At 44.1% G+C, this 11,475-nt stretch overlaps 1 protein-coding gene across 1 annotated transcript; it reads right to left on the reverse strand.

Moving 5' to 3' along the window:
- Nucleotides 1-5,386: 5,386 nt before the first annotated feature.
- On the reverse strand, nt 5,387-6,337 carry LOC100726774 (olfactory receptor 9S13-like). The gene has a single exon (XM_013157370.2). It carries the CDS (start codon nt 6,335-6,337, stop codon nt 5,387-5,389), a length of 951 nt encoding a protein of 316 aa, XP_013012824.2.
- Between the last annotated feature and the right edge of the window lie 5,138 nt (nt 6,338-11,475).

The following is an 11,475-nucleotide window of genomic DNA, read 5'->3' on the forward strand; positions in this document are numbered from 1 at the left end:
ATGTTCCTTCCATGAAGCCTGCTCTTCATGTACTGACTGTCTTGAAAACTTGAGCTAAGTAAAATCTGTCCTCCTTTGTGGGTGCTGGATGGTGTGTCTTAGCAGTTTAATTGGAAAGGAATCTAATTGGTGTCAGAAAACTGGGGCATTTGTTTGAATGTTTCTGACTATGTGGTTTTGAAGCTTTTGGCAATGGTTTGTGGGAAGAGTTTGAAAAAGTTTGGATATGAGGGATAGAGAAGCCCTAAAATTCTATACCTGATTCTGGTCAGAATTCTGAAGACCAAAATGCTGATAGAAAACCAAACAAGGGAGAGCTCAGGAGGTTTCAGTTGGAAACATGGTTGACAGTTGGACCAGAGGTCCTGTGTAGCACTCTGGCAGAAAATTCTGTCCAATTTTCCATTTTCTGAGACTGAAAGATACTAAAGTTAGTGGAATAATTGATCTATTAGAGGGCATTTCAAGGAAATTCCCAGGTAGCCCAATTTTGAGACTGTTGCATGGGCACTCTTGGCTTATAGCCAAGTGACACTTGGGGGCAAAAAGCACAGGATGAAAAATTTAAAAACCTAAATCCCTCCCTGCCAAAGGGCCATGTGAAAAGCCAAAGCCAAAGGAGGTATGGCTGCTGAAGCTATCAGTACCATTAAACAGAAACCAAATACTTTGCATAGAAATAAAAATAAGGGGCTATGAGGGCATTTCAGAAATCAGTGAGACCTACCCACCACAGACTCAGGTCACAAAACTGTAACCTTTCATTTGAGTGGAGAGTTCCAGGGACTCCTCCTCAAGAAGGGCCACCTGGATAGTTGACTTTCTGAGATTCAGTTCACTGTGCTCAGTCAAGTAGGCACTCAGAGTCCGCTGCAGTCATGGTCCAAAGGGACCTGGCTTCTGTTCCATCCGATGGAGTAAATGGGTGAAAGTTTACTTGTATAGTTTAATAGACACATTTCAAATATATAGTAAATTAAAAATTTAAAACTTGTATTAGTACAAATTTGCAATGCATGATTACATTCATTGTGGAGAATTTGTTCGTGTACATATCACATCTTCATTCTTTCCCCCAAGCCCTTTTTCTCTACCCCCTCCACTTTTTGCTAGCATCAGGTTCATTTATTTATCCTGTATAAATTATCATACATAAAAATTAACAGCCACATTAACAGCCCAAAAACATACAAAACATGTAAGACAATTATACTAAATCATGGTAGACTTTTAGATTCCATAGTAGAATACAATAACTTTTATCCCTCTTTTTCCTATTGGCTGTCTTTTATGCTGTACGTTTTTGTATACTGAGTTTTTCATATAACAGAAACCATGTTGAATTTATTTATATGTCTGATTTATTTCACTCAACATGATGGTCTCAAAGTGCATCTATTTCCCTATAGATGACTTGTTCATTTGTCTTTATGGCAGAGTAGTATTCTATTATGTATGAATACCACATTTAAAAAATTTATTCATCTACTGATGGGTGTATAAGCTGATTCCAAGATTTAGCTATTAGTAGTTGTGTTGCTATAAGTACAGTTATGCAAACATCACTGTGGTATGACGGCTTCAACTTTTTTACTCTAGAAGAGGAATGAATAGCTGGGTCAAATAGAATTTCTAATTTTAAGTTTTGAAGGAATCTCCATACTGATTTCATAGTAGTTGTACCAATTCATGTTCCCATTAACAATGAAGACGTTTCTTTTTCTCCCACAGCCTCTTCAACATTTGTTACTGGTTAATGTCTTGATGACATCATTCTTTCTGGAATGAGATGGAATCTCAGGGTTTTAATTTGCATCTCTCAAAAGGCAAGAAATACTGAACATTTTGCATGTGTTTATTGGCTATTTGTATTTCTTCATGTGAAAAGTGTTTATCAGTTCAGTTGCCCGTTTTTTATTAAGTGTTTAAATTTGGAAGGTCTAATTTTTTTGAACTTTTTATATATTGTAAATATGGATCCTTTGTTTGAGGAGTAGCTGGAAATTTTTTTCTCATTGGATAGGTTATCACTTATTTTGTTGGTGATTTCTTTTGCTGTGCAGAAGCTTTTTAATTTGATGTGATCTCATTTGCTGTTTTTTGGTATTGTTTCTTTTGTAACTAGTGTTTTGTTCAGAACGTCCTCACCTATGCCTATGTCTTCAAAAGTTTTGCCTCTTTTATCTTACAGCACATTAGGTTTAATATTTTAATCTTTCGTCCATTTTTATTTCAGTTTAGTGGATGGCAAGTACAAATTTAGGTTCAATATCTGGTGTTTAACAGCCAGTTTTCCCAGCACCTTTGTCAGAGAGGACATTTTTCCTCTAGAAAAGTATTTAGCCCTTCTGTAAAGATAGCATAACAGTGTGATGAAGCTGTTTTTGTGTCCACTACTGTGTTCCACTGATTCACAAGTCTGTTTTTTGTCAGTACTATGCTGATTTTATCTTTGTAGCTTTGTAGTAAACTCCCCTTCTGTTTGAACACAGTTATCCCGCCATTCTTGCATAATAAGAAGTACAGTAAATATGGAAGCTGCATAGCATCTGATGGAGAGGCCAGCTCATAAATCCTGATCGGCTTCATTGACTAGGTCAGGTGAGATCTGACTGCTAGCAGTACCTCACAGTCACAATGACCTCGAGAAGTAAACTTTCGCACTGAGGAAGGCATCATGGTGCAACTAAGCTACTTATAAAGTTTTACAGTTTAAACAATCATCATATTCTTTTAAATTACACCTCACACATATAACTCATTTTTAAAAATAACTCATTTTTATTGAAAATAGCTCATGCAATTGTAAATTATGAGAATATAAAAATGTGAAAAAATTATGTATTATAAAATATTGTTCTTACTTTGAGGAATCTTCTTGATGGGTTGAAGGGAAATTTTATCTGGCATCAGAAACAATGGAGAACATTTTACAGAAAAATATATCTAACTCAGCATTATAGCAAAAATTTTCAATATGTAAAAAGAGAAAATAGTATCATGAACCTCAGATGTACAATACACAGTTTTGCTAGCAATCAGCCAATGTTAAACTTTATAAAAGTGAAGCTTTTCCAGATACAAGAAAAAAACACGATATGAGTACACTCACCTGGGGAAAAGTTCATAAAGGCGAAAGGTATAATTGGGTTACCAGAGGCTTGGCGAGGGCTTGATGAGATGTCGTTTAATAAATACAGAAACCAGGCATGGTGGTGCATGCCGTAACCCCGGCATTTGGGAGGCTGAAACAGGAGCACTGCCACGGTTTGATGCCGGCCTTGGTTACATAGTGTGTTAGAGGCTAGCCTGAATTATATAGAAAGACCCTGTCTAAAAAAAACAGTACAGAATTTTAGTGTTGTGTGGAGTTCTGAAAAAAGGTTACACAGCACTGTGAATGTATTTAATGATAGTGAACAGTACAGTAAAATGCTTATAATGGTAGATTTTACATTATAAATTTTATAACAAATAAAAGTAAAACAAGCTTTAAATGCTAGCACAGACTTTGCACAAAATCTTGATATTTTAAGATGTTAACATTCTACTGAACTTCAGTAATCTAGAACTATGCTGGATACACTTAGGTGTAAATGAGTAGGTGAGAAAAGAGATCGCTCAAGCATACAGTGATCCAGTGGGGTTTTCTTGGATCCCTTCCAGGTGGTGGTTACGTGCAAAGCATTGCACATGGTGAACAAAGCCAGAGACGCTGCTTGTCACACTGAACAGCAATCCAGTCCAGAATGAAACAGAGGCAATGTAAAATGGTCATTAATATTTTTTGGATGTAAAAAAGTAAAATTGTCTTTATTTATGGATGATATCACATACATATTTTTTAAAATGTACAGAAAACCCTGTGTAAATATCAAAGGAATTTAGCAAAATCATTAACATAAAAAGCTAGTATACAAAAAATTAATTGCATTTCTGCATACTGGCTATGGACTGTTTGAAAACAATCTTAAATGTTTTCATTTATCTTTACTTCAGTATAATAAATTATTAAAGATAAATTTAATAAGACATGTCCTACAAATAGAAAATAAAAATTACAAATCTTTGCTGGAAATGATTAATAAATCTAAAAATGCAGTTAAGCATGGTAGCTCTTGCAATGGTCCTAGCACTCTGAAGGCTGAGGTAGTAGGGCTCCAAGATCCAGCCCCGCCTTAGCAACTCAGCAAGATGGTCATCAATATTAAAGTCAACAGGGTTTTTTTGTGTGTTTCCACACTACAGCATGGAAGAATTACTGTTGGATTAATGTGAGGCTGGTCTTGCTGATAATTCAGAGTCAGGATTAACGCTATTATGGAAGAACAGCGGATTCCTGTCTGTACCATTAAATTCAACAGAATTGAGATAATCCCACTTTAGTGCAAGAAGAATAATTTGATTCTTTATGCAATTTACGGTTACTATGGTTGACACAAAGACATAACATCATTTTCCAAATCCCGGCGATGATAGAAATATTCCATGAAGTAGAGAGACAGAGTCTGTTTGTCCCCTCCCTTGAATCAGGGCTGGGAGAGTACAAGGATTAGGGCTGAGGACACAGATCCCTGACACCACCAAGCAAGGACTCTGACCAGCCCCTGCACAGAAGGCAGCTGATTGGTATTGGCTGTGGAGGGGGCAACTCTAGTAAAGGGGTGCAGATCAAGGAAGCCAAGTGCAGGAGGCCAGGTGTGGTGGGACACCAGGGCGGGCTATGGAATGAGGAGCTCCATCCTGAGCTGCAGGTCCAGGACCTCAGCCAGTGCACATGGTCAGCAGTCTCTGCTGGACATGGAGAGAGTGCACCTGCATAAGGGAATGTCCTGGGGGCCAGCAGCAAGAATGCATTGTAAAAGCCATCAGGGAGACTGCTGAGACCTCTAACCCAGCATTGTGAACAGAGGCAGGCAGCAGAACCAGGTTGCTGGGCTAAGAGGATACACGGCCTTCAGGGTGACCCCAGGCCAGCCTGCAGCCTCGCAGGGTCCTACTGCAAGATGCTCAAGGGAGGACTCCCTGGCCACATGGATATGAGAGTTAGTGATGAAGGCAGAGAAGAGGTCACCCAGATTACTGAATCCTAATGAACCAGAGATGTTCACACAGCTCTCTGCCTAACCCTCTGCCACTGTGTTATCAAACTGTGCAGGACTAGGGTTTGCTTTCCCCTTGGACCATTGTGTTTTGGTGGCAAAGAAATGCTCTATGTGTACTTACTAATGTCTGGTTTATGACATGATTTCAAGGATTGAAAGATGGATGGAAGAATGAAAGAAACAGGAGCAAAATTGACTCAAAACACAGACAAATTGCCTCTGTGTTAAGCAGTATGCTTTCGCCCACAGCCCCAGGACACTGTTTCTCACTGGCCACCTCTTCACGAGGCCGCCCGTCTCTGTCCCAGCCTCTTCAGGGCGTCCTTCACATCCTGGTTCCGCAGGCTGTAAATGAGGGGGTTGAGCATTGGGATGACCTGGGTGTAGAAGATGGAGACCACCTTGCCCTGCTCCATGGATTCCACTGCCCCTGGCTGTCCATACATGACAAAACCCGTTCCATAAAACAAGCACACTGCTATCAGGTGGGAGCCACAGGTGGAGAAGACTTTGCGTCTCCTGGAACTGGAGGGCATCCTGAGGACAGTCACTGCGATGTAGCCATAGGAAGTCAAGATCCCCATCATGGCACCCAGAAGTATGAAGCCACAGGTGCTGGACATGACCAGCTCATTGAGAGCCGTGTCAGCACAGGCGAGCCTGAGCAGCGGGAGCACATCACAGAAGAAGTGGTCAATGTGGTTGGAGCTGCAGAAGGGAAGTTGGAAAGTGAGGCTGGTCTGCACGATGGAGTTGAGGCAGCCCCCACAGTAGGAGCTCAGCACCAGGAGAGCGCAGACAGTGCGGCACATGGTCACGGGGTAATGCAGGGGATTGCAGATGGCCATGAAACGGTCATAGGCCATCACAGCCAGAAGTAAGGCCTCCGTGGTACCGAGAAGGGAGAAGAAAAACAACTGGGCAGCACAGGCAGCAGAGCTGATGACTTTAGAGGAAGAGAAGAAGTTGATCAGGGCTCTGGGTGCAAAAACAGATGAGTAGCAGAGGTCCAGGAAGGACAGGTTCTTGAGGAAGAAGTACATGGGGGAGTGCAGGCGGGCATCCAGGGTGATGACGACGATCATGGTGAGGTTGCCCACGATGGTCATCACATACAGGGCCAGGAAGACAGCAAAGAGCAGGGCTTGTGTCTCCATACCTCCCCTGAAGCCTTCCAGCACGAACTCCCACAAGGGCGCCATGGAAAAGTTCCTATGTCTGTGGGTTGTCATGGCCCCGAGCTAGGCCAGCTGTGCAGAGAGGACAGTGAGGGAGGGCCATTCACCACCACACAGTCCTGCCTCACTGAGCATGTGGATCACCCATGCATGCTGCCCACGGACCCAGAGGCTGACATTTACCTGGTTCTCCTTCCTGCTGAGCTCTTTCCATCCCTGAGTTGGGGCAGTATCTGCAGTTTACTGAACTCATGAATGTGCACTGTTCCCTCCCAGAATATGGACTGAGTGTGTTCTGGGGTGAAATAGGTGTGCAGAGCTGAGGCCCCCTCCTTGCAGGAGAGCACTAGGGCCTTCCTGTGCCTGCCTCTGAGGAGGTGCCCTCTCCCCCAGAGGGAGGCTCCTCAGCAGTGCCGCTGTGCTCTGTCCCATCCCACACTGCCCATGCCTCAGCTCCTGGATCCTGGCTCAGGACACGATGAGAGGATCCCTGCCACCAAGCCTGGAGCAGGCACTGTCCATCTGCAGGCTGGACGCAGAGCAGTGAGCTGTGCTCCTGGGCTCAGTCAGGGCCTCTGTCGGCTCCCTCAGAGGACCCTCAGTCACACAGCGGCAACTCTGGCACTGATGCTCGGCCACCTTGGGGGTGCAGCTGCCTCCTCAAGGAAAATGGGGGCTTCCTGCCAATGTCCAGATGCTGGACACCTCATAGGGAGAGAACGTCCAGGCAGCAGACAGTGTCCCAACAGAATGGGGAAATGCACACGCCCTGCCAGACCTCACTGCCATCTCTGTCCCCAGATTGCCATCTGCTAGGACTTGGGAAGAAATTCTAAAATCTGGAAACACATCTGGGATACTCTCAATTCTTTTCTCTTCTCTGTCCTTATCATGGCACAGACAGAGCAGCAGTCACTGCCTGGGCTCCATGTGCAACCTTTCTGGTCTCCAGGGGCAGTCATGATGTGGCTGAGCTGAGGGCCCTGTGCCTTATCATGGCACAGACAGAGCAGCAGTCACTGCCTGGGCTCCATGTGCAACCTTTCTGGTCTCCAGAGGCTGTCATGATGTGGCTGAGCTGAGGGCCCTGGCTTCTCCTTGCTGTTGCAGGACCAACGAGAGGCCCTGGGGTATGTGGCTAAGAAGTTGTTTCTCCTCACCTGTCCAAGGCCTGTCCAGAGCCCAGCCTCACATGGTACCTGGTGCCCTTAGGAGCCCCTCTGTCCTCGGCAGTCCCATGAACATTGTGGGTACTGCAGTGACTCTCAATGAAATGTCTTTGTGGGCATCACCTTGACTATTTCTCTTCACACTCACATGGTGTTGGTTTTGGTAGAAACTACATATGCCACCTCAGCGGTGAATTGAAAATATGTGAAATGTCATCCCCAAAGCAGTTCACTGACTGACACTATGGGAGCGATAGGCAAGGACATCTCAAGCTTGGAGCAGACACAGTGACATTACAGCTCCAGCAGATGGAGCAGATGCCCATGGGCTGAGGAGGATGCCCTGCTGCTCCAGAGTGGGTGACCTCATCGTGATGGGCACCTGTCCTCACTTTGGCTTTGCCCCTCGAGTGAGCCATGTGGTCCTGAGCCAGCAGTGTCCCCCTGGTTGGCAAGCAGATTAGAATTAGGAGCTGCTGCCCCCTTGCAGGCAGAAGTGGAACCTGAGATGCCGGGGGGGGGGGGGGCACCGAGTCTCTGTGCTCAGGATTCCAGCCAGGGAGCAGCTCACAGGTGCCAAGGCCAGACTTGCCCAGAGGAGAGTGCTCCCTGCTGTGCCTGCTGGGAGCAGCTCTCAGCGCTCCCCCCCCCCCCACAGGGCTGCTGTCTTCTACACTGGTGACCTATTCCCTGCACATGTGACCTGAGGTGTGTGCGCCTTACCTTCTCTAGGTGAAAGTCAGGACTCCCCGAGGCCACACGGCTGCTCCTGGGCTCTCAAGGTGGCCTGCTCTGGCCTTTTTTGTGCTGCAGATAATGAACAAAATGGACAGTTTAGTCCTAGTTTGTGGACCAGGAAGTGACGGGGGCAGAGGTGTGCACCTATGGTCTACTGAGAACCTGGCTCTGTGTCTTGGATTTTGCTTCTTTATGGAAGAGGCAGGGTGGGTTCTGCCTCCTATCTTGTCCCATCAGGCAGGCAGTGTATCAAGGCACCTGCCCTGGAGGTCACATTGCTGGAAAGGTTCTCTGCACCACGTAGTACTGGGACTTGGGGCCTCTGGTGACCAATTATGGAGTCTTGGGACATCTGCTCTGCTCTGGGACTCCAGTTACCTGGGCTGTAGGAGCTGCAGTGCTGTGGCCAATTTTCATGTCTTCATCCTTCCCTCCCAGGGTGTGGTGGGAGGACTGAGTTTCTCAGGGACCCAGGGAGACCGTGAGGAGCACACCGCACACAGCTCAGAGTGACCTCATGTCCGGTGTCCCCTGTTACACTGGTCACCCTGGAGTGGGGTGCAGTGGGACATCCCGGCCCATATGCTCCCTCTTGTACTCCATGCTGCTGTGAGGAAGATGGTGTGGACAGCAGCAAAGCCCAGGCTGCCCAGTATCAACACTGTCGGCACAGGCCACAGACCCTGGCCAATCTTCACTCCTGAGCACACTTAAGAAGTTGGATGAGCTCACCTCTAACCCACTTTCTGATCTGTCCACTTTGTTGTTCTAAAATGTCTAACAGTCCTCGTCTCTCTTGGTAAAAATAAAAACAAATATGTATATATCTGAAACTTCAAGAAAATCAGCAGATATGAAATGAAGAGAAAATGCTTCTCTCACACCCAGCGACGCCTCTTTCCAGAGTGTCAGCTGAGTGTGTGTCCTTAGCGTAGGCTCTGTTACCACATTCACAAGTCCGCAGTAGATGGCGGCTTGACCGCAGGCCATGGGGAGCTGCTCGGCAAGTGCATGGACCGGAGCCCAAGGCCTCCTGTGACCCTCACACTTGGGTAAAGTGTGTGCTCCTTCTCCATTGCTCTTCTAATGGAGTTCAGCGTCTTCTTTCCCATTTATGAGATTTGATATGACACACCCTCTCGACTCATATTGTCATCTAGGTCTCAGATGCAGCAATATTCTGGGGTGGGACCCTAGAGAGGTGATTTGATCCTGAGGACACTCACCTCGCCAATGAACAGGCCCACCAGTGAGCTCTCAGCTGGATGGGTAATTATTGGGGGGCCCACTCAGATGCCTGCTTTTGGAAGTATGTGCTGTTGCCAGCTCTGTGTCTCCATCTCTCTATGTCTCTCTGTGTGTCTCTGTCTCTGTCTCTTTAATTTTCTCACGCCAGTGAGATGATGTGATATTTGTGTGTGTGTGTCTGATTTATTTCACTTAGCATTATGGCCTCAAGGTCTATTCATTTAGCTATAAATGTCTCCATTTATCTTTCTTTATGGCTAAGTAAAACTCCATTACATAAGAAAACCACATCCTTTTTATCCATTCATCGGTTGGTGGGCATTTGGATTGCTTGTAAAATTTAGCTATTACAAGCTGTGCCATTATAAAGAAGGGTGGGCACATACTGCTGTGGCATGATGCTTTTAGTATGTCTAGAAAGATATGCAGAAGGGGAATAGCTGAGTCGAATAGGAAAACTAGTCCTAGTTTTTGAGGAATCTCCACACTGATTTCCACAGTGATTACACCAGTCTATACTCCCACCAGCAGTGGAGTTGCATCTCTTTTCCCCACAAACCCGCCAGTATTTGTTTTTGTTTGCTTGATGACAATCATTCTTTCTGGAGTGAGATGGAATCTAAGGGTACTTTTAATTGCATGTCTTGAATGATCAGTGCTGTTGAAATTCTTTTCATTTATTTATTTGCTGTTTGTGCTTCTTCTTTTGAGAAATGTCTGTTTGTCTCAGATGCCCATTTTTGGATTAGATCTATGAATTTGGAAGGTCTGATTTTTTTCAGTTCTTTATATGTTCCACATATGTTTCTTTGTCTGAGGAACAGCTGGCATAGCTTTTTTCCTGATGTGTGCATTGTCTTTTCATCCTGTTGGGTGTTTCCTTTGGGTGTGAAAGTTTTTTAATAAGATGGGATCCCAGTTGTTGATTCTTTGTGATATTTCCTGTGTGAGTGAGGTTTTGTTCATAAAGTCTTTGGCTATAGCAATGTCACCCACAGTGCTACCTATTCTATCTTCTTGCAGATGTAGTGTTTCTGTTTTAGTATTTAGATATCTGACCCATTTTTATTTTAGTTTAGTGCATGATGATAGACATAGTCTAGTTTTAGACTTGGACATGTGGAAAGTCATTTTTTCAGCACCATTTATTAAAAATGCTATTCTTATTACGGTGGATATATTTGTTTCTTTTGTCTAAGATCAAGTGGCTGAGTGCACTTGGAGTTGTTTCTGCCTCTTGTAATCTGTTCCACTGCTCCTTAGGTCTATTTTTTGTCAGTACCATGCTGTTTTTATCACAGTAGCTCTGTAGTATAATTTCAAACCAGGGATTGTGATGCCCTGTTTTGCTTTTGCTGCCCAGAATTACTTTTGCTATTCTAGGTCTCTTTTGGTTCCAAATGAATTTTAGGGCTGTTTTCTCTAGTTCTGTGAGGTATGCTAACATTATTTTGATTGGGATTGCATTACATCTGTATAGCAGTTTTAGGAGTATGACCACTTTCACTACGTTGGTTCTTCCTAACCAAAAGCAAGGGACATCTTTCCATTTTCTGATATTCTCTTTGATTTCCTTTCCAGAGTATGTAGTTTTCAATGTAAAGTTCTTTTACTTCCATATTAGATTGATTCCTAAGTATTTTTTTCCCAATGCTATAGTAAAAGCTGTTGTTTCCCTAATTTCTCTCTGTGAGTTTGTTATTCATGTACTGGAATGCTATTGATTTTTGAGTTTTGACTTTGTATCCAACTACTCTACTAAATCTGCTCATTAAGTCTAGAAGTCTTTTGGTGGAGGTTTTTGGATCTTCTATGCAGAGTGCCATGTCATCTGCAAATAATTAACTTTTTCCTTTCTTATCATTATTCCTTTTATTTCTTTCTCATGTCTAATTTCTTTTTCCAATGTTTACAGAACTATATTGCATAGGAGTGATGATAGTGAACATCTTTGTCTTGTTCCTGATTTTAGAGTGAAAACTTCCAGTTTTTGACTATTTAGCATGAGGTTAGCTGTTGGTTTGTCATGGATGGCTC

The sequence above is a fragment of the Cavia porcellus genome, unplaced genomic scaffold (assembly GCF_034190915.1).
Source record: "Cavia porcellus strain 051 isolate PalLab524CR breed Dunkin Hartley unplaced genomic scaffold, mCavPor4.1 scaffold_26, whole genome shotgun sequence".
Lineage (NCBI taxonomy): Eukaryota > Metazoa > Chordata > Mammalia > Rodentia > Caviidae > Cavia > Cavia porcellus.

Bases quoted from the DNA above. Each gene is read 5' to 3' on its own strand.
- LOC100726774 (XM_013157370.2), bottom strand. From the start codon at position 6,337: ATGACAACCCACAGACATAGGAACTTTTCCATGGCGCCCTTGTGGGAG.